Source organism: Ochlerotatus camptorhynchus, unplaced genomic scaffold, assembly GCF_037179485.1.
Source record: "Ochlerotatus camptorhynchus isolate MF236.1 unplaced genomic scaffold, CSIRO-AGI_Acam_v1.1 ptg000370l, whole genome shotgun sequence".
Lineage (NCBI taxonomy): Eukaryota > Metazoa > Arthropoda > Insecta > Diptera > Culicidae > Ochlerotatus > Ochlerotatus camptorhynchus.
The window spans coordinates 6,896,392-6,919,238 of NW_027040858.1; the positions used below are offsets into that span (position 1 = coordinate 6,896,392).

Below are 22,847 nucleotides of genomic sequence, written 5' to 3' on the forward strand. Positions count from 1 at the left end.
CGAAAAGATCGAACGGAAAGATCGAATAAAGAATCGATCCTAAGAATCGAAAATCGAGATCAAAAATATCTATCCAAGATCGCCCAATCCTAGAGCAAAATACTTCTAGGAGCAAAGCTCCATTCGATTCTGAGAAATACCGACCTTCAGACAAGCTCATTAATCCATGATTTAATATCGCACTCTAGTTCCAATTCGAGTAGCGCCTTTGGCTCTGGTCAAAGATCAATCGAAAAATAAATAGTAAGCGAAATCATACGTGATAAGAACGAAGGCGGTCGTATTTGTGCTTTACTCGCATCGGTAAAAGATGAGATTTTTCACGAGCTTGTACTTGCCGGGATTTTATCTCATTACCAACGCCACCGGCCGCCTATGATCTCACAGTGCTTTGCAGAGTACAATTTTAATTAATTTCATAATTTACTGTTACTCGATGTTGGCGGTGCGCTTGAACACACACATACCCACACACCCACAGAATCGAAGTAGGCGCGCGCGAGCGTACGGCACGTGACTGCTGTGTGACTGTGATTTCGCTTGTTGTGCACAGCCAAACTCGGTTGCTCCGTGTCCTTCCTGCAAGATACAAAGTGTTCTTCTCGAAAATCGAACGCTCTACAACGGTACACGAAGTAGATGAAAGTGGGAAACAACACTCAATCTAAATTTTACTTTGCACTACCAGAGAGCCAGAACTGACAGCTGTCAGGTTTGTTTACAAACAAATCTGTTTCACTTTATCTTGATACCGTTTTTCGATTTGTAAATGATTAATTATTAGCGAAGCATTTTACCACAACGGGGTTGAGCACCGTGCGGCTCCTCCAAATGACATGACATCCCAGAGCAACTCCGAGCGTATGGTGGTGGCGCCGCATGGCTTGCTGTGATGAATGCGAAAATACTACCGCAGACAGACGCAGCATAAAATAAATAAGTAGTCGCACCCCGCCAACACAGTCACAGTTCACGAATGACTTTCAATCGCAAGCAAGCAAACGATTGCGGGAGAATAGGGTCACGTTTCAGCAGCATCCTCCGCAAGGCACACAGATCCGCCTGTTGGGTTCTTTGTCACCCGAAATGGCATCAAACCCGGAGAGAGCTAGCAGACACGATGATGATGACACAGACGGAAAAAAAAAGTACGAAACGATTCATTATACTTAATGACTCGAAAAGAACGAATTTCCCGCAGCTTTTTACTGCTTGTAGGGCTAAGCCAGCCAAACGCGCAGGCAGACTGAATGCCTAGCTCGAGGGCGACGTCGACACGGCGAGTCACGAAAATCAAGAGAGATTGCAATGAAATACCATATTTCCTCGTATAAAAGCTTATCATAAAAATCTCTCAACGTATGCGACGCGTGTTCTGCCTGCAAACTGTTTTACCCTACCGACCGCCACCACCGCCGACCGGTCGGACGGACGGAGCTCTATGATCGTTCTTAATTTTTCATGAAAATTCATGGCTTGCTTGAAGGAGCTTGGAGTTGAAGATAGACTCTGGAGGAGGCGACTTTCAAGCGAGCCAGATCACCTTGGTAACGGGGCCGGTTATCATCGACATCAGCATCATCATCATCATCCTCATCGGCTTTGGCTTCTTTGTGCGTTACGTTACGCCCCTCGTGAAAGGGGAAAATGAGCTGTGATGATTAAGATTCCTGGGAATCTCCAAAGCAATCTGCAACCGATGGGAATGCGTGGCTCAGATGGTGTGCATTGGAACAAAAAAGTAGATTATTGTCTTTCATTTCCGTTCCTACTTAGTATAGGGTTTAATCCCGTTTGAGGGATTTTTTTTTCCTGAGAGCATTCCAGCATGTAGGGAAAAATATGGTTGGACTCCATAAGTTGCCCATTTTTTCGAACCAATGACGTTTCACTCCCATGGTCATTCCACTCCATTCGGTTGAGGAAATGGTTCCAGGAAGAATCTAGAATTTTGAGGCAATTTTTAAAATTCTAGTATAAATCATCAAACAATTCTTCCAAATAAGAATAGAATATATTGAAATACGTCGAGGAACTTCATCGAGAACAGTGTTGGCAAAATATCGAAAAAAATCTAATCTCACCAATGCCCAAGAGCACGCTTGATTTTCGAACACAAAAATCATCAATCAAGCAACTGCGGATGATATTACAAGCTGTGATATCTTAGCTTTACGAATATCAAGCTAACAGCCACGCCCGTAGCCAGCATTTGGTTTCGGGGGGAGCTAATTTTATGACATAACAACTTCAATTATTTATAAAATGTGCGCATAACTAAACATCGAATGATAGGGTAGAGAACTACTTCGGCTTAATCGCCCATTTTGGGCCTATCGAGCAGAAAACTTCAAATAAATCCTTGATTTCAGAGTTAACATGTCACGTGTGCGTTTGGTACGATACTTTAGCTAATAAGCTACGGAACGATGTCAATGAGAACGCGTGATATGAAGGTTTGCACCCATTATTCCCAAAAACAAAAGAAGCGCTCCGACCGAATCACGTTTTATCTTCATTCGATAGGCCGAAGTGAATTCATTGGCGTTTCAATGCGTTAGGCCGAGTTTAGAATCCGTAGGCCGAGTTTGGCGTCAAGAAGCAGTGTTAGACTTTTGACAATATCTCATTGGTTTCTCTTTATCAAATCTTATGGTACGTACGGAAAGGTAAACAAATTTTGAAGCCATCAGTAACAATAACATTCCGTTTGGTGCTAAACTGCGCTAGATAAAGGAAGACTAAGTGTGGGTTGTGCTTAATAGGCCGGAAATGGGGTAATTAACCCTACACTGTTTTTTTTACCTTAACCAAAATTGGTCAAAATCATGTGTCATCATTTTTTTTTTTTTGTTAATTCGTTTTAATCTTTGATCGGAATTTTTAATGAACCATCAGAATGTAAAATAATAATTTTTCAAACTCTTCAATACGCAGTTATGAGAAAAGTAAAACAAATGTATGAAATTCGAGAAAATATTTGTAGTTTTATTTGTTTTCTGTTGGTAATGATGATCAAGATTTGCATTCTGTTAAGAAAGACAAAGATATGTTACATATTTTTTAAAACATAAGTATTTTAAGATTTTCACTGTGTTGAATCTTAAAATCACCGGCACCGGATCCTAATTTATTTAAATTTATGAAGGCCGTAAAAACAAACATCCCTCGATGCAGTGGTAGCAATGTGATCCACACGAAACACGAACAGCGAATATTGTTGCCTTCATCATTCTGTATACTTTTAAGTTTTTGTTTTAGCATCACTGTATTTTTGTTTTATTTTTGAATTGATCGTTATTCTGTGATATTTTGTATTGTTCCAGTTAGCTATATAAGTGCAAATATTTAATGCAATTAGATTAAGTTTGAATTTGACTTCCGATCAGGGTGCTGCCTGAAGGAGGTAATAAATAATGAATGAGAAATGTATTCTTTTACTTCATTTGAATCAGTTGCCGATCTCCAAACTGCTGTCCAAAAATCTGAGCATCAAATAGAGCCGTTGAGCCATATCCTGGACATTATACCTGGTTTGTTACAAAAGTAATCTTCTAGCTTTACTCTAACCAGTTAATTGATATTATAGCCAAGCCCGAAATTCGCTGGTTTCCCATTAGTTTTAATTCGTTTCAGTGTGGAGAAAGATCTTTCCACACTGGCTGTAGGGACCGGGAGTGTCACCAAAATCTTCAACAAAACATTGATTGTTGGAAAATACGTCGAGTCACATTTATCAAGCCGGCCAAATGCACCAGAGCTCGTATTCCACCTTTACCTGCAACCAGCCAGTGATGCAAAATATCATGACACTCACGTGACACTCGTCTTCGCATCAACCGACTATCGGTGACAGATCGTTTTGTCACGCAGTGAGAGGTAGAGCCATGGCAAACAATAATCACCAGTGATGGTCGCTGCTCACAAGCAAAACGATGCATTCGCTGTTGATGATTCTGCAGTGCGATGATGAGAAAAAGCGAAGCGACAGAAGAAAATGAAAACAATGCCTACGCATTCCAAGTTCGTCTCGGCAGGTGCGACTGTGTGAGTTACAAACAAAGCAGGCAACATGAAACGGAAGCTGTTGGGCTCACTCACCAACACACTCAAATAAGCAAGCAAAGCAGCAACTGCTTCAAAACGAGCACAGATCAGTGTCGTGATTGTCGGGAATGACCAGATCGGCGATGGATCACAACAGAAAACGACATTCATTAGTTGCTTTTTACTTCTTTCGTCAACTTGATGGATAGTCATGGAGAGAGCTTCGACGAGCACATTGACAGGAATGTACAAAGCGTTAGTACCATCAACTGTTTGGCGATCGTGATTGTGGTAGGTCGCAACTCTGATGTTGAGACTTTAGAACAAATCTAGATAGAGCTGGAATTAGGGCGTAACAGTTTTTATAAACAATGAATTCTCTCGTCGATTTCTAGCAACTCAAGGCACCCCTACACAAATCAACATATCCATCGGGTAGGGGAAGTCTTCCCCTATTCGATGGTAATGTTGATTTGCCAGGAAGAGCCATGTCTTTCGAGAAATCATCGAGAGAAGCCATTGTTTACAAAAGCTGTTATGCCCTAATTCCAGCTCTATTTAGAAATGTCCAACAAAATAATTAATAATTTTAGGGAAAAATCGTTGCAATCTTTAATTGCAACGAATAATTCCCTTTATACATAGATAAGATATAGTTTTAGTTTTTAGTTTTGATGTGAATTGTTATACTGACATGCAGATTTAGAAGACCTCTTTAAAATACTGAATTTCCAAGGCAGGAACAATGTAAAATCACTTGGATTTATATCATAAAAATTACAGCAGATAAGTTACTAGGTGGCTTGAGCCACCTGGGTTAAAACGAAAAGTAATTTATTTTGAATTTTGAACAATAAAAGAGTTAAAATCTAAATAGACACAATGTGTGACTCTTTATTAAATCCAATGGTACATATGGAAAGGTAAATAAATTAAGAAGTCATTTGTTGTAGAAACATTCTATTTTGTATGAAATCCTGCTTGAAAAAGAGGGGTACAGTGCGGATTGTGTTTGGAAGGCTACAAATTGGGTCTACACCTTAGTTCCGGAAGTGAAACGAGGCTGATCTTTCATAAAAACTCGATGGTCCCATGATCTTTAACAGAATCGCTGCAAACATAAATTGTTCATGCACACTATATAGGTACAGCCCAAGTCCCATTGCCAGAGGGGGCTATAGGCCTGAAGTCCATGAATTATTTTAATATAAGATGAAAAATAAAAAAAAACCTTACCCAGGTAATGGATATCTATTACCTGTACAGTACAAGTAACAGATATCCATTATCTTGGGTCAGATTTTTTTTTCACATGATTATAATAATTTGGGGGGGGGGGCTTCAGCCCCATAGTCCCCCCATTGCTACGTGCACAGCTACAATTCTAACCAAACCGTGGTGAGTTTGAGTTTCACGATTTTTGGTTTCCATCCGAGCGCGACTCGAAACCACATACGAAGTGACAGACGGCTAACTGGCGAAGAATTAAAATAATGTGGTTCGCCCTAGTAGAATTATCTTAGAAGCTTGTGCCATCAGCCACCAGATGGGCTAGTATTTTTGTTTTGATTTGAACAAAGTTGATTTTGTGTGCACTGATCTTTGACAGTGTGCGAAGAGTGTATCATTTTGACATTTTTTAAGCATTTCAGTTTTGAGTAGAGTGAAAGAGATAGAACCAAAAACATTCTAGTACATTTGGTGAAAACGCTAGGACAATCCAGTAGTAGTGTTGCCATGTTGTACACTGAAAAATTGCAATAGAAGGTTCGTCACCAAAGTTTTCGAGCCGCTCCGTCTGTCACTTCGTTTGTGTCGAAACTACCGTCACTGCACTAGCTTCGTGTCTGCCATCGGTTAAGAGTAGAGATAGCAAACAATACTTTCTCTTTCTAAGAAAACGATGTGCAAAAGAGTTTATTTTGTGTCGACTCAACTCTCAGCTTCATTTTTACATATTGTGAATAGTCTCGTCACTAGCGTGCACTGGAATCTTGTTAAGGAGGAGCATTTTTTTTCTATGGTGCATTTAGTCTGGGGATGGGGAGTACTCCAAAGTGCGTGGTGGATGGTGCTGTCCACCCACCACTGTTTCCCTACTGTTCAATTAAGCTAATTTTATTTATTTTTTGCTCCGGTGGTGGTTCATCATTTTCAATGCAAACTGCTCTCAGACAACCAATGGAATTGGCTCCCATTATTGGTTTTCCTCGCAAGGTTTCCGCAATGTTCCGCATCATTACATTGTGCAACGACGTAATCATGACATTTTGAATACGGTTACTTGTGTACTGGCAATTTTTGGCACCTTCCGCCAAGTGTTTTTCGAGCACAGGATCGTAGTTAGCCATCAACTGGGCGGCACACTTTCCGCTACTTCCGAATGTCCACGAAGTGGTCAACCACCTGTGCAAAGTATGCGCACAATATCGATGAAACGTTCCATTATATAGCGATGTTGTAGCCGTTTTGCCTCACTAGCAGCAATCATAGCTGTTTTTGGTGGTCCAGTTCTTCGTCGATACTCTTCCTGGTTTTGAAAATCTTTCACGCTACCATACTACCAACACGGGTATCACTGCGATTGGTGGAGTGACTTGACGGGAGTAGATTTTCCCACTTTAGCCCAGCGAGTTAGGCTGTGGCAACGGGCATGGGATGCTACTGGCCCGAAAGTTGATTGGAGGGTTAAAGCCAGCTCTGGTGTGGCAAAAGCTGCATTCAGGGAGGTTGCTGCCTCATACGAGGGAAGGCCCATGCTATTTATGGATGGTTCTTTGATCGACGAGGAAATTGGTTATGGGGTGTCTGGGGAGGCCATAAACCGCTGATGCCGGTTATCCGGTCTCTGTGGTATCTTCTCAGCTGAGGCCTATGCTCTCCTGCAAGCTTGTAGGCTAGCAAACGGGTCTCAGGCCGTTGTATTCTCTGACTCAGCGAGTTGTCTTTCTGCTCTTGAGCATGGACAGGTTGGACACCCGTGTTTGTTGAAGGTGGAGCGGTACGCTAACATAACCTTTGTATGGACACGCATGTATACGAGGGAATGAGGCTGCTGATAGACTAGCTAACCAGGATCGTCTTGTTCAGCTAGAGGTCACTTCGGTGCCCTATAGTGACGCTACCCGCTGGGTGAAGCAGACCTCGCGATACGCATCGAATGTATCTTGGCATAACAACCGTGATGCATTCCTGCGTAGAATCAAGAACACTACACAAGAGTGGAAAGATGTACCCAATTTTCGAGATCAGAAAGTTCTGACTCGGCTGAGGATTGGTCATACATGGTTCACTCATGGACTTGTTTTAGCGGCAGTCTGGTGCGGTGTTAGATGTAAATCATCTATTGGTGGAGTGCCCGGCTCGAGCACAATTGAGGGAAGGAATGAGTGTGAACAGTACTTTACTTACCAATCAGACTAAGGCCTTGTTGTCCTCTGCTGTCCGAAGAAGTCGTGTCCACTCTACTCGATCCATGGCCACACTTCGCCAACCTCGTAGTCTGCGAAGGGTCCGCAAGTCGCCTTATACTTGGTCGATCCACCTTGTCCGCTGCGCGCCTCTTCTTCTTGTTCCTGTTGGGTCGCTTTCTAGAACAATTTTCACTGGGTCGTCGTGCGGCATTCTTACGACGTGCCCAGCCCACTGTAGTCGCCCAATTTTTTCAATGTGGACGACGGATGGTTCTCTCAGCAGCTGGTGCAATTCGTGGTTCATTCGCCTCCTCCACGTTCCGTCATCCATCTGCACTCCACCGTAGATGGTACGCAACACCTTCCGTTCGAAAACACCAAAGCCGTAGAGCACCACCGGTCTAATCAGCGTCTTGTAGACAGTCAACTTCGAGCGGCGGCGACCGGAGCGTCCTCCGGAGTCCTAAGTAGGCACGATTCCCTGCCATAATGCGTCTTTGAATTTCTCTGCTGGTATCATTTTCGGCGGTCACCAGTGAGCCCAAATACACGAACTCATCGACCACCTCGATTTCGTCACCGTCAATCTGAACTCGAGGTGGGAGGCTAACATTGTCTTCCCTAGAACCTCTTCCTTTCAAGTATTTTGTCTTTGATGCGTTGATGGCAAGTCCAATCCGCCTAGTTTCAGCCTTCAGTCTGATGTACGTTTCCGCCATCGTCTCAAATTTCCGTGCCATGATGTCAATGTCATCGGCGAAGCCAAGAAGCCGGATGGACTTCCTGAAGATCGTGCCACTCGTGTCTATCCCAGCTCTTCTGATCACACCTTCTAACGCGATGTTGAATAGCAGACACGAAAGTCCATCACCTTGCCGTAACCCCCTTCGAGATTCAAAGGAACTCGAGAGTGTCCCCGATACTCGAACAACGCACATCACTCGATCCATCGTCGCCTTGATCAATCGCGTCAGTTTATCCGGACATCCGGACATGAGTGTGAACAGACTGTACTGAATTTCTTGCGGGCGGTTGACTTATACGACTTGATATAAGCAATTTCTGAACCCTGTAGGAATCGTTGTAATTATGTTTTGCGTCATGCTCTTCTTTACAGGTTAAAAATATAAACCAATGAAAATATATTCTTCAAGGTACTGGTATCGTTTATCTATCTTTTATTCAGTTACCTTTCCGAAATTTTGTGCAGTATGTTTTTGTATGTTTTGAAAGCATCGTTACAGTTTAGTTTTGACTATTTCAAGGTTTTGTAAGCCCTTACATGCTGTTGTAGTTACACTTTACTATTACCGTTGCGAGTACCTTGAACATGGTCATTTTCAGCGATAATTGTAGTTCTTTTTTTTTCAAATTTTGACCTAACTGCTAAGGCTAATAGGATCATTAAAAAGGTTTAAAAAATATGTAACGATTGGAACAAAATCGCACAAAACTATTTTGACAAGCGAGTACAGGATTGTTAACGGAATTACGACTTGTGCGAAGGATTGAGCATGTCAACCCTGTCCCAAAGTACCGCCAGTCGGGGTGACAGGAAATGATGCCGAACAATCAACATGTTTTGAAGATGATATAAAGGACAATACCGAATTGATTGCAACGCACATAAACAGCTGTAACTTTTTAACCTGTTACCGTTATGACTTGAAATTTTCAGAGCAGATTCTCAGACAAATTCTTAGTAAGACAACAATAGACCAAGGTTCAATGGCAAACTAATATCCAGCTGTCTTTAAACTTTGTACAGTTGCGAAAAAGTCCATCCTCAGAATTCCTTGAGGTTCTTTTCAGCATTTTTAGAACTCTATGAGCTCTTTTGAAATTCTTCTCAGAAGTCCCCTGGAATTATTTTTAGAACTCTTCGTGACCTTTACTCAGAACACCTTTGAACTGAAATTCCCTTACAGTTTCAGAAGAAGTTCCTTAGTATTATCCAGAAATTTTTCCCGCTAAACTAAAGCTAAAAATTATCGGCACTCCCTTGAAATTTTCCCCAAATTCCTTTGGAATTTCACTCAAAATTTAATTTTTTCGGTATTCTTTTCGGAATTATCTTGGAACAATCTGCAGGATGCACTAGAAATTATTCGCAGAATTTTCTTGGAATACTCCTCAGAAATCCTTTGAATCTGTCCTCAGAATTCAATATCCTTGAGGTTCTTCTGGGATATTTTTAGATCTCTCCTAAGAGCTCTTTTAACATTCTTCTCAGAAGTCCACTGGAATTATATTTAGAACTCTTTATGATTTTTTTTCTCAGAACACCTGGGAACTGAAATTCCTTTAGAGTGTCAGAAAGTTTTCCTGGAATGAGCTCGAAATTATCCTCGGAATTCACTTGAAATTTTGCTTAAAACCCTATTGGAGTTTCACTCAAAATTTGATTTTATCGGTATTATTTTTGAAATTATCTTGGAACTATCTGCAGAATTCAATATCCTGGAGGTTCTTCTCGGAATAATTTAAAACTTTTTTTTTCTCAGAACACCTTAAAACTGAAATTTCTCTAAAGTTTCAGAAGAATTTCTTCTGTATTCTCCAGAAAGTCTTCCCAGAATGAGCTTGAAATTATCCTCGTAATTCCTTTGAAATTTTGCTTAAAATCCCTTTGGAATTTCACTCAAAATTTGATTTTCTCGGTATTCTTTTCGAAATTATCTTGGAACTATCTGCAGGTTTCATTAGACATTATTCGCAGAATTTTCCTGGAATCACCCCCAGAAATCTTTTCTTTTGGAACTGTCCTCAGAATTCAATACCTTTGACGTTCTTCTCGGGAGTCAAGTTTAGGTTGTCCCTCCATTCACCAAAATATTGAAGTTTTTCGACCAGAAATGTTCAATAAAGTTTGCCCCTCCATTCACCAGAACGGTGCAATTTTTACATCAGGAATTTTCAATTCAGGAGCAACCATGCAACAGATTGTTGCAAATCTTACACCAGAAATTTTTAATACAAACTTGCCATCAGGTAATTTTACACCACAAAATTACAATTGACCAGAACGATGCAAATTTTCCACCGTTTATGTTCAATAAACATTGTTTCTCAATCTTCTGATTGGAGCAGATTTCCTTTTTACATTTTCCACCATACGTTTTCAATACATCAGAATGTTGCAGGTTTTCCACCAAATAAAGCTTGTCCCTATTTTCAGATTTTTCATCATAAATTTAGCAGCTTCCCTCCAACCATCCGAATGGTGCATATTTTACACCAGAAATTATTATTAAAATTTGTTTCTCTATTCAGCAGAAGAATGCAAATTTAAGACCAACAATTGTCCAAAAAGCTTGCCAATCCGTTCACCAGAACGGTGCAGATTTTCCACCAGAAATTTTCGATGTAGATTAATTTTAAATAAAGCTTGTGCCTTCATTTACCAGACCAGTGCAAGTTTTCCACCAGAAATTTTCTGTTCATTTCATTTATCAGAGCACCAGAACGGTGCACCAAAAATTGTCAGTGAAATTTGTTTCACCATGCACCTTTGTGATGCAATTTTCAGGCTTTGCCTCTTCATTCAGAATGGTGCAAATTTTCCACCATAAATTTTCAATGAAGCTTGCATTCATCAGAACGATGTAAATTATGCACCAGAAAGAAATGAATGAACCTTGCTCCTACATTCACCACAGTGTTGCGAACTTTCCACCAGAAATTTCCAGTAAAATGTGCACCTTCAAATTTTCAGTATGATTCAATTTTTCCACCAGAGTTATTCATTTTGACGATATTTTTACACCAGAAATATTCAATAAAAAGCTCGATGTACCACCACGACGGTGAAAAAAAAAATTACACCAGAAATTTTTTGTGTGGTGCAATTTTTTGACCAAAATATTTCATTGAAATTTGTCCCTTCATGCACCTTTGTGGTGGAATTTTCAGGAATCATCTTAAAGGAATTGACGCAATAAAAGGTTTTCAGTGCCCTTATATTATGAAATGAAGTTATTTTTCACCTTCAAATCAAGTTATCAAGAAATCAAGTTATTTCATTTCATAATTTTAATTAAATGTGAAAATAAACATGTTATTTATAAAAGGGGGAGCAATTATCCCACCTTGCCCCACCCTGTACATGTCAGTAAGTCTCGCAATATCAAAGAAGCATGTAAAACCAATATCAAGCATGATATTTTGTTAAAATATCACCTGTGAAAAATATAATTTGATCAATGATTTTGCCAACACTGATCAAGAAGTTCAAAACATTTTATAATACAACCAACTTTATCGTCCACGACGTTCACTTGCTCATTAAACATAATAATTTTGGAGTGGATTTTTATCATCAGTAACAACATGAATTCTGAAACTTGAATTGGTATTTAGGATTCTTAAACATGGATAATTTCTACAGATTTCAGGGTGGCAAGTGAACCAGGAAAATTTATTGATTATAACTAGTTTAGAGTGTAATGTTTACATGTGCAAAATCTCGTCACAATCTGTCAAGTGGTTATCGAGATGGCTTCCAAACAAGAAGTGCTTCGACAAAAAATTATGGCAGCGGTTGTGGAAAATCCCACAGGTGGATCGCGAAACAGTTTGGAATCGACAATTCGACCGTGTTCCGTGTGGTAACATCGTTCAAGGAAAACCAGACGACCCAGTGGTGAGCTGGCAGCGGAAGAAAAGCGAACACGACCGATCCCGTGAACGCAAGGAAGGTTGAGGGATTACTTCAAGCGCAATCCGAACCTTTCGATTCGGGACGTGGCCAAGAAGGTCAATTCTGGTTCGTCCAGCAAATGAAGCGTCCGGCCCGCGTGTCTTCAAAGGAAGGAAGGCGTCTAACCGAACCGATTAACAGAATAAGGTGGCCAAATCCGGCGCCAGGAAGCTGTACCGCGAGTGGTTGATGCAGTCGAAATGCATCGTAATGGACGACGAGACGTACATTAAAGCGGACGCCAAGCAGATCCCAGGCCTGCAGTTTTTGGTCGGCAAGTCCCGCCTGGATGTTCCGGAGAAGTTCCGAAAGAAGAAGGTCGTGGTAGGTGATCTGTGGGTACGGCAAATTCAGCAAGCCGTACATAACGACCGGCACCATCAACGGTCAAATATGTAAAGAAGAATGCCTCTAGAAGCGCCTGCTATCCTTCCTCCGGTCCCACGAAGGTGACACTCTGTTTTGGCCGGATCTGGCATCGTACCATTACGCGAAACCGGTGATGGAGTGGTACGAAGCAAACGATGTTGTTTTTGTGCCGAAGAAGGCAAATCTGCCAAACTCGCCAGAACTTCGCCCAATAGAAAAATTCTGATGGGCAAGCCTCGGAAAACAGGGAAGGCCTTCAAAAACGACAAGGATTTGAAGAAAGAGTGGACGAAAGTGTGTAAGAAAGATGGCGCAAGTGTTGCACAGGATTTGATGGGAGTTAAGTCCAAGGTGCGGGCATTTAGCCTAGGAGAGGAGGTTGAATAAACCCATTTTGCAAAAACATAGCTAATAAAGGCTGACTAAAAGTAAATTGGTACGCACAAAAAGACCTGTAATTCGTGATTCAATAAGTTTAAAAGGTCCCTTAATGGTTGCTTTACAGTACTTTTATTAAAACTTCACAGTTACAGCATTAGATGGTTACATTTCTCCAGTTCGAACGAAATCTCGAACCTTCCTCTTGATGGAGCCCATCAGCGCCCGCACAGTGGAAACGGACACGGAATCAGCGCATTTGTTCCATTTAGCCCGCATTTGCTGGCTTGACTGCCCCGCCGCTTCGTCGAAGTCACTGCTTGGAAATTTCCCAGTATTTTTCGATTGGTCGAAATTACGGGCAATTCGGAGGATTCATTAGCTTGGCGATCGATCTTGTTGGCAGCATACCGCTCCAGAACCACCTTGGAGTAGTGGCAGCGGGCCAAATCAGGCCAAAAGTCATTGCTATGATTGCGGATGAACAATACACGCTTTTTCAGGCATTCTTCGATGTAAACTTGGGATGTCATCGTCGAGGATTTGAAGAAAAGTTCAATTATCAGGCCACAACTGCAAATCGCTTGTCAAATCATGGCCTTCTTCGCGAACTTGACCGGCAAACACGAATTTGAATCTTCCCGGCACATCCCCACGTCCAGTCGCGATGTAAAACTTCCGACCGGGATGCTGCTTAAAATCGAGTTTGACGTATGTTTCGTCATCGAGCAAAGTGCAGCCCTTGTGATTCGTCAAAACACGGTCGTACAAGAGCCGTGCACGCTTCTTGACCACGGAATTCTGCTTCATGTGCCGGTTCGGATGTTTACTGGCTTTGTACGACTTGCATCTTTCCCTAGCAAGGATGTTCCGCACCGTTTTAAAGTTGGCGTTTTACCTTCTGGCCACATCTCGGATCGAAAGACCGAGGTTGGCTTTAACGCACCTCAACATCTGATGCCTGTTGTTTCGTAGTCCGCTGACTCCTTTCCACACTCAGGGTTGCCTCGTAGGTTTTGAGCACTCGACAAACTGTTGTTTTTGGCATCTTTAGCACTTAAGCCAGCTTGGAACCGGACCATTCCGGATTTTCCAGGTGTTTGTACACAATGTGTTTTCTTCTTTCGAGTTCCATTTGACGTTATTTCTGAACGCGATCGACTACTCTGATCAAACTTGCACCAGTTGTTCTCTATAGAAGTGTAAACAAACCACTGTCAAAGATTTTCGATTCCCAACACTAGAGGCGTGCTAGCTATTTATTAAAAAAAATAAAAAATATCCGACTTAAAAAGAATTTTTGGTGATTATTTCTGTCTGTTACATTGTTTCGAGTACAGTCTTTATGTCACACTGCTGAATACAGAGTTGCCCACAAAACAGCTGCTTGATCATGACTTAAGATTATCAGTCTCTTAAACAACTAATAACTATTTTAATTGACGTTTGACTGTGATCGATCTTCTGCAAAATTGTAGCTAAGTTTCCCATAAGAATAGTTATAGAACTTTGGAACAGAGCAATATGGAAAATGGCTAGAAGTCAAAAAGATTGATTTTCCCATAGTAATTTCCATGCGAACTTCAAATGGTTTGTGCCAAGTCAGTTTCTTACCAAAAGAGTTAAAATTTTGGGAGGCTAATCAGGACTCGATTTGGAACCGTTTGAGGCTTTTTTTTTCTTGATTTGATTTCCGTCGATCTTGTTTTCCGTGCTGAGCACCAATGCTACCGACGCCAGCGAGGCAGCTCCCACACCTGGACCCTACCTATCGACCCATCAACTCATGAACCGGGGACCAACGGCTTTACTTCCCTTGAGATGTTATGCCTCAGAACATCCTGGCGGCGCCGACTGGGATTGAACCCAGGCCTGCTGGGGTGAGAGGTAATCACGCTTACCACTACACCACCGGCGCCGCTAAACCGTTTAAGGCTTGAAAAATATATAAAAAGTTAAAAATTAAAAACTAAATTTAAATGGGCTTTGGTAGCGGTCCACATTTCCAAAACTATTAGTCATAGAAAATTGGTATTTTCCGCAAACTTTTCATATTTTGAGCAACGCTACAACTTTGCCGGAAAAAATAACTTTCTATCTCCATTAGGGGAAAAGTTAGGTTTTTCCAAGGGGTAAGTCACTCAGCACATTGTGCCGGAATTATATTCTACACAGCTTGGGCACATCCATCGGCACACTTTCGGCATACCTCCGGCACAATCTCGTAGGCATTAGACTGTTGTAAATAAAATGGGAGCGCTGCTGGACAACTGTCATTGAAGTTGCTCAGAACATGACGTGCTGTTTGACAGTATGTTGAGCAACACCTTCTAATTGAATATACCAGAGGAACTCAGACCAGCAGTTCACTTATAGATCTTAATACGAAATGTAGATTCTAGAGTGGACTCAAGAGGAAGAGGCAGTTAATCAGACCTCATTAGTACTCTTAATTTAAATAATGCTGCAAATCACACAAAACAAACTGAAGAAGTCTATTCATCACCCTGTATAGTCTGTCTCCAACAATGCTCCCCACCGGTTCCAACTCTTTCCGGCCGAAAAGCTACATTTCTAGTCTGCCTTTGAGGTCATTATAAAACACTAAAACACAGGTCTTTTTATTGTCAATCCGATTTATCTTTGCGATTTCAAACCAAAACATTCAAGGTGTCAGAAATACCGGGTTGCCGGGATGGGTATTTTACAAACAATCGCAGCTTGCTCTATGACCGGCACAATCGACATACTTGCGGCACACTGACAAAAAAGATGACGGATGTGCGGAGTGACCTACCCCTTGGGTTTTTCATTTTATTTTTAGTAGGCCATGATACATTTTTAAAATAGTAAAATTGTTGGCAGTTTCTGAAGACAGTTTTTAGATTAACACAATTCAATTAAGTTCGTGATTTCGCCATCTCCAACCACTGTTCACAGCTTTTCGAAAGACCACTTCGACAGTGAGCATGCATAAGGGCGTATACGCGATGATCGATTCTCTTCATCGATTTTCTCTTTGCATTGCTGCAGCTAAGCTAAACAATTTTCTAGAATTTGTTCAATGCAGAGTTGTAACATGTTGTATTGGCTATCAAAAGCAACAGCAAACGCACCGAGAAACGTTAAATCTAGCGAGTTATTATCAAAAGAGAAAACCGGCGAAGAGAATCGATCATCGCGTTTACGCCCTTATGCATGCTCACTGTCGACTTCATCTTCGAAAATAATGTAAATTCATACCGGACTTACGTACCGGAGATACTTCAACTGCCGCAGGCTGTATATTCGAGTAGATGCTACAGAAGCATAAGTTTACTACTTTTTATTCATACGGTCCAACGTTTACCGCAAGTGCTCCGAATACGGTAGTTAAATATAATAAAAGGTCAAAATTGTCGTCACCATTAACAATTCAGGTTGTGTCAAACCAGTGTTGCCAAATCATCTACAGAGCCACCGAAGGCCGGTTTCTTGCGTATTCTTATCACTGCCGTCACATTTCCCTCCATCCTAAATCCCAGAACATCTTTGATACATTAACAAACAAACATTGTTCGCGGCAGAAATCAGGAACCACTTGACGGAAAACTTTCCGTCGTCCTTTCGATACACGACTGTATGCATAATGATGGCAAAACCACGGGCGGAAAGGAATGGGAAGCGAAGGAAGCAACCGAAAACCTTTCCCTCCCACATTTGACGGAGTATTGATTGGTGTTTTGTTGATGTTGTTGTTGGTGGTATTATGCGCTTGCCAGGAATCGTATCTTCTTCTCCGCCTCTTTCTCCTCATGAATAAAACATCGACTTCCGGGATGTTGACGTTCGAGAGTAGGTATCTGTCATCCCGAGAACTTTTCGTCAGGATCGGATTGCTGATGATGGAGATTACATTCACAAACAATCCTGGGGCCGTGCGAAATGAAATTCGTGACTTTGCCGGACGAACAGGGGGTTTCTCCGAGATCCAATGTTGACCGAATTGGAAATGGGAGATGCGATTTTTAGGAAATCGAATTTCGATAAAATGTTTAACAACTTCGTGGTGGATTATTCGTTGTCACACGGAACGAAAGTGTCAATTTCCAACTACGTACCTTCCCACCATTATCACTGCATGGACAAAAGCGAATGCGTTAAAATATTCAACAGTTTGGTCAGGTGTCACCGTAGGTGTGTGACACCGTGTTTTGTGGGTTGCATACAATACACAATGACGTTTCGATAAAGTATTGGCGCTCCCGCTTCCGAATTTCGACCGCTTTCCACCGAGCGCGGCCTGCTACGAGGTGATGATGACGATTCAAATTTCGCACATGTTTGTATACTCGGAGGAATTCACCACATGGGTTATTTTTAGCGCTGCTTTCCCCTGTCTGAGAGGGTAAGACAATTGGCTTCTGGTTTATTTTTACCCACGACTAGCATCTTCATCCATCGCAATCATCACAACCACCAACAACAGGATTGGGACTTTGGGGGCAAAGATCGTTCCCCGTGTACCATCTGAGCCAGAGCGAGTTGATTAGTTCGGTAGTAGAACCGGACCGCCGACCGAGACAGAGAGTGTGAATCGTTCGTCCGTCCGTCCGTCCGTCCGTTCGTCGACATCGGTTGGCTACGGAGTCCAGAAGGGCTACCCCCGACAACCCTGCCGCGACGACGCGCTGGTCGGAGTGAAAAATCGCGATTTTGTTTTCGTTTTCTCGTCCGTTTCGAGTGCAAAGTGGAAACGGGAAAATTTTCACCTTCAAAAGCGTTATTTTTTTTTCCGCCGTAAAAGTGTCAAACAAAAGGCGAAGGTGGTGGATCAAAAGTGACAGCTTAATTAGCTGTCATTGTCCGCTGAGTTGTGTAGTGCGGCGCGGTGGTGAGGTGACGCGGCCTACTAATGCTTGCGGTGTTGATCATGTGCATTGGTTAAATAGACGAGAGTTTGGCGTTTTTACGGTGCGGGAATTTTAGGTGTTCATCCGTATGTTAGGTGTGCTGCTAATGCCGCCGGTTGGGACCATGTCAGAACGGTTGAAGCAGTGTCTCAGCGAAGTATCGATCGCGATCGAAAACGACAAGCGGGCCTCCATTTCGACGGAGCCGGATTGGCACGAGGAAGTGAACAGGTGGGTGGTGGTTCGATGACAGGTTCGGTCGTTTTCCCAGGGAACAGTGCTGCCAGAGCTTTTGCTCCTAATTGGAAGGGATCGATTCTAATCATCGGAATAGCAATAATTTCTCTCTGGATGGCATCGGTCCTGAAATCCTGAACCGATAATCGAGATTTTCTATCAGCGATAAGGTCAACTACCTGTCCAACAAAGGTTGTGGTAGTGGAAGGTCGCATTGAATGGAAAAGCTGACAAATCGGAAAGAAACAGATTTCACTCTCACATTTCCAATCGTGCCATCGAATTAATTAGATTCCATCCGGCGGCTGATAGCGGGGAAGCTTTCTGACAACTTTCTGACTCTCTTTCGGGATTGTGCGACAGGAAGCGAGACCGAATTGGTAAAAGGACGGTCACACCTAGATTATTTACTTTCTCCGTCGCCTGCCGCCCGGGAGAATAATCGTTCGGCAAAAAACGTTGTGGATGAGATAAAACTTTAATGAGTTTTTGCTATGACCGCGTTTGTGTAAACTTGATAACTGTCTGAATCGGGAAAGATCTTGGAGCTGTAGTTAGTAATTTGTTTATAATTGAGTAAATCCTCACTTTCATCCTACTTCGCGCGTTCAACCGTGAACTTGAGTCTAATGCCCTGAAGAAGAATACATCTGGAAAACCGTAGTAGACGGTGCTGAAAGCCCGCGTCCTTAATTTTGACAGCTGTCAAGAGCGGGCAACGCCTGCTTGCCTGTACTGTAGGCTGCTTTATTCGGCGGTGGTAATAAATTTGCTATGCGCCATCACGTCGTCACCGTCGACGTCGAGGCGCCTTGCTTGCTTTGATCCTACATGTACAGACAGACTCTGGGTTACAATGCTCAATATGTGTGTTTCCCTTCAGACTTTCAGTCGATGGATTTAGGGCGCGGGCAACGACATTGAAACGTGATCTAGGTCACCGGCTACACTGCTACTGGCCACCATCACCCAGAACCGCTGCCGCCAGCTTGTCTGGGATGTGCTCGCTCAATACCCGTTTTTTTCTGGGTTGGAGTTGAAATCATCGTCGGAATTTTAAATAGATTTTTGTCGCAATCGCAACTAATCTAGCGACAATGTAAGAGTGGTGTAGAGAATGTAACCTTGTTTACCCGTTGTCTGTGTATGGGCCTGATTTAATTAGGTACTATATGCGGGCTGGTTTTTGCGCAGCTGGCGGTTTGTAATGCAAGGAAGGAAGAGCATTTGAGTCAGTGAAGCAGTGTTGCCAGAATTAGCATGAAACACATTTAATTATAAGGTACGACTATTTATAGCTTTCGGCGAATATTGCACCTCTTCAAAGGTTCATTTCCGGTCGCGTGCTAATAAGTGACAAGCGAAGATACTGATCTTTTGTCACCGATTCTAACATTCTCTCGTGTCCAATCTCAGTTACTCAAAATAAATAATATCATAACCAGTTCACAGCGCACAGTGGGCCATTAAATTTAGCCGGAATAAATTAATAACGCTTTGGGATTGCATCCAATTGATTTGACATCTTCAGTGAAGTTTCTTGGATTAGTTAGGACTATAATTTGGTTGATAAAATAGTTCAAGTTTTAGCCGCAAAGATGGCGCAGCGATACAAACTTTTTTAAATGGCACAATAGAGGTTAAAAGTTTTTTCATTAAAATTTACTTTTGATTCAATTCAGGGTTTCTTGAAATTCAACTCAAAACTATCAGCCTTCACATGAAATCTAAAGTTCCTCAGAACTACCGTGAAAGCAGATTGCATTTGATGTTTTTCTGAAAGATTTTTTTCCCAGAACTCCCATGGAACGAAGTTTTTAGAAATTATTATAAAATACCACGAGCCTTTAAAACTGTGCACAGAATTTGAAACTATATGCATGTTAAAAAAAAAATCGAACTAACATTTCAAGCCTCTGATTTTTTTTAAATTTTGTTGTTGAAGGCGAGGTTGAAGGTTAATCCACTGTGGATCTATAAAGTTCAAAGTGTGAATGAAAATAACGATAAAAATAAATGCTTGCATTTTAAAATTTATTATTTTGTTTAAAATATCCGTAGTAATAAAATTATTAAATTCTCTAAGACTTTCAGATATTTTAAGGAAAATAAAATTTCCTGATGATTCCCGGTTTTCCAGGTTTTTGCAGTTCGTAGTCTAATACCGTGGGTTTGACCATAAACTTTCTATTGAATCTTTCGTTTTAAAGGTTCATTTCGTACATAAGTGTTTATGAGATACTAATTGAATAAGTCTAAAAAATCAAACATTTATTTGGTGTGCCATCATGGCTTCTTCTCTTCTCTTAGGACACTTTTTAGTCACTATTTTTTACAACTATGAGTCACTATTTTTGGTCACTTATTTCACATGATCACTAAAATCACTATTTTTACCAGCAGTGATTGCTACCAGCCCTGCATTCCCTTCTGTCCAATTTCATCAGTCGAGATTGCACTGCCAGACTCCGTTCTGCTGTGACCCCCCTGAGTTGAACAATTTTCCTCAATTCTTCCGTTGGATGATTTAATCAATTCTGTTTCGAATCTCATTTACCCCTAGACTAGTGGGAACTTGCTTCTTTCGAGAGGGAACTTTGCTAGCAAAAGCAAAGAGATAATCAACTTCTGTTGATCGGCCCGGTGCACACACAGATAATGAGAACAAACTAACTAAAGCAGCAATTAAATTAGGAAAAATCTCGTTCAACCAGCCCTACAGGCCCGGTTTGTCTGTTTTGAAATTGCTTTCTGTTCTTCCACCGTCGAATGCGTTTATTTCGACGCAATAAGAACACTCTGCCTGCAAACAACACGTCATTGTTGTGTGCTTAATGCGAGAGAACCCCCAAAAATTGTATCAAATTTCACATGCCACAAAAAAAAAAGAAGATAATTGCTCTCGCCACGCGCTGTGGGGTAGGCTATCCATCACATTGCCATTTCGCTGTAAGGCTTCCCTTTAATCGGGCATGTGCGATGCTTTAAGCGGTTTGGCAGAGCAATGCTTACATTTTAACACTTCTGGAACATTGCAATGGGCCTCCCTTAGCTCAGTCGGCAAAGGCGCAGCTACAAAGCAAGACCATGCTGCAGGTTCGATTTCCGGTCCGATTTAGGAATTTTTCGAGTTGGAAAATTTATTGACTTCCCTAGGCAATAGAGTATGATTGGACTTGCAACACAATTATACTAATGCAAAAATGGTACAGGCATCGAAAGCTCTCAATTAATAACTAATCTAGAGCACTAAGTTGTGAGCACGCAATAAGCTAATATGCGATGTGCAATAAACTTGAAATGCGAATAAGAAGGAGAAGAAAATTGCAATTTCATCAACAGAAATTTATAAAACAAAAACAATAATCTTCCGGGTTCTTTAATTTTGAAAAACGGTATTTCTTTTCGAACGCATCGATTTTAAAATCAAGATTTAAAGCAAAATAATAACTTCCCTTTTTGACCCTAAACTAACTAAATGACAGCTCACTCCCATACAAAGTCCCATCGAGGGGTGCTAAGATAGTGATTTTTGCTCATGTAATCGCATTTATTTAAAAATTTCCAGTGTCCAGCTGCAGTCGGTAGATTCCTTCGTAGATTTTCTCTTTCCATCCCCACGGCCATGTATAGACATTTTCAGTTATTTTCAACACACAGTTCGATAAAAGAAGCTATTATCTAGCATCTAATACGGCAAAAACGGCAAGAAACGGTTGTGTAGCCAAGTTATCAATGAAAGAGGAAGTCATCGAAAAGAATCGATCACTGTTGCTTAGGACCTAATGCATTATTCGACTTGATAGTTTATCAAAGGGTCTACACGGCAAATTAATCTGACTCACATTTGAGTCCCGTTCACTCAAATTCGCCCAAATTCAATTTGCTTCAAATATGAGTAAATGTTACAATTTCTTGTGACTAAAATTCATAAGTGGTTCTTATGGAATTCTTACGTTCTTTTGCCTCACTGTACGCTTTTGCGAATTTGAGTGTACTCAAATATGAGTCAGGTTCTTTTGCCGTGAAGTTTGTTTTGACGGTACACGGTACCTACCTTACCTACTTTTGACTTGTTTGTCTCCTTCTAATGTTGTCAAAGTCGGAGGAGCAAAACCACCCAACAGGGGTATTAAAGTGTGGGAAGCCAACGTTGAGTATAATGATATTTACCTACTTTTGGGTACAACTAACTTACTTTTGGGTAGAAAGCGAGTGGAAAATACAATACGAATTGCACACAAGCTAATGAAAACTACTTCGACCAGCTTTACCTAATTTTGGCTTCGTGCACTATGGTGCCGATATGAGTGAAAAGAACTGACTTTTGGGTACTTTTTTCTTACCGTGTAGGATTGACTGCACGCTATTTCTTAACAACTCGAGTTTGAGTAGGATCTACTCATATCTGTGAAAAGTATGGCTACTACACACTAAAATTATTTTATCGAAATCTGTGAAATTTTACCGAAATCTCAACAGCTCAACATCGAACTGTTTACCGAACGTTCAGCTGTTGAGATTTCGGTAAATTTTCACAAATTTCGGTAAAATTATCATAGTGTGTTACAACGCAAACTTGACCTTATCAAGCGAGAACACAGCATCTTTAATTCCATGTTAGGTTCCAAACAACTGTGCAAAATTTGGGGACGATTGGTTGTTACTAGAGGTGGCAAAACAGTTCATCTAGCTGAGCGGATCAGACCCGTCCAGCTCATTAAAGGGAGTCTATTCTTTCAAACAGCTCTTTAGCTCACCATGAAATTATAGAAATTTTGGCACAAATGTCACGCGCCTTTTCTCAAGCTA

General features: G+C 41.4%; 2 protein-coding genes across 9 annotated transcripts in view; one reads left to right on the forward strand and one right to left on the reverse strand.

The window, feature by feature from the left end:
- The window catches only part of Irk1 (Inwardly rectifying potassium channel 1), a 308,434-nt gene that overhangs the window by 120,014 nt on the left and 165,573 nt on the right, over positions 1-22,847 (forward strand). The window contains exon 1 of one of the 4 annotated variants that reach the window (XM_065232634.1): positions 16,465-18,029. The exons of the other annotated variants lie outside the window; for them this stretch is intronic. Within the exon in view, the coding sequence (XP_065088706.1) occupies positions 17,887-18,029 (143 nt within the window). The 5' untranslated portion in view covers positions 16,465-17,886. Of the gene's footprint in view, positions 1-16,464; positions 18,030-22,847 lie in introns of those variants that run through there. 4 annotated transcript variants of the gene reach the window in all.
- LOC135710138 (serine/threonine-protein phosphatase 2B catalytic subunit 3-like) overlaps positions 1-22,847 on the reverse strand; it is a 166,925-nt gene that overhangs the window by 57,906 nt on the left and 86,172 nt on the right. The window lies entirely within an intron of this gene.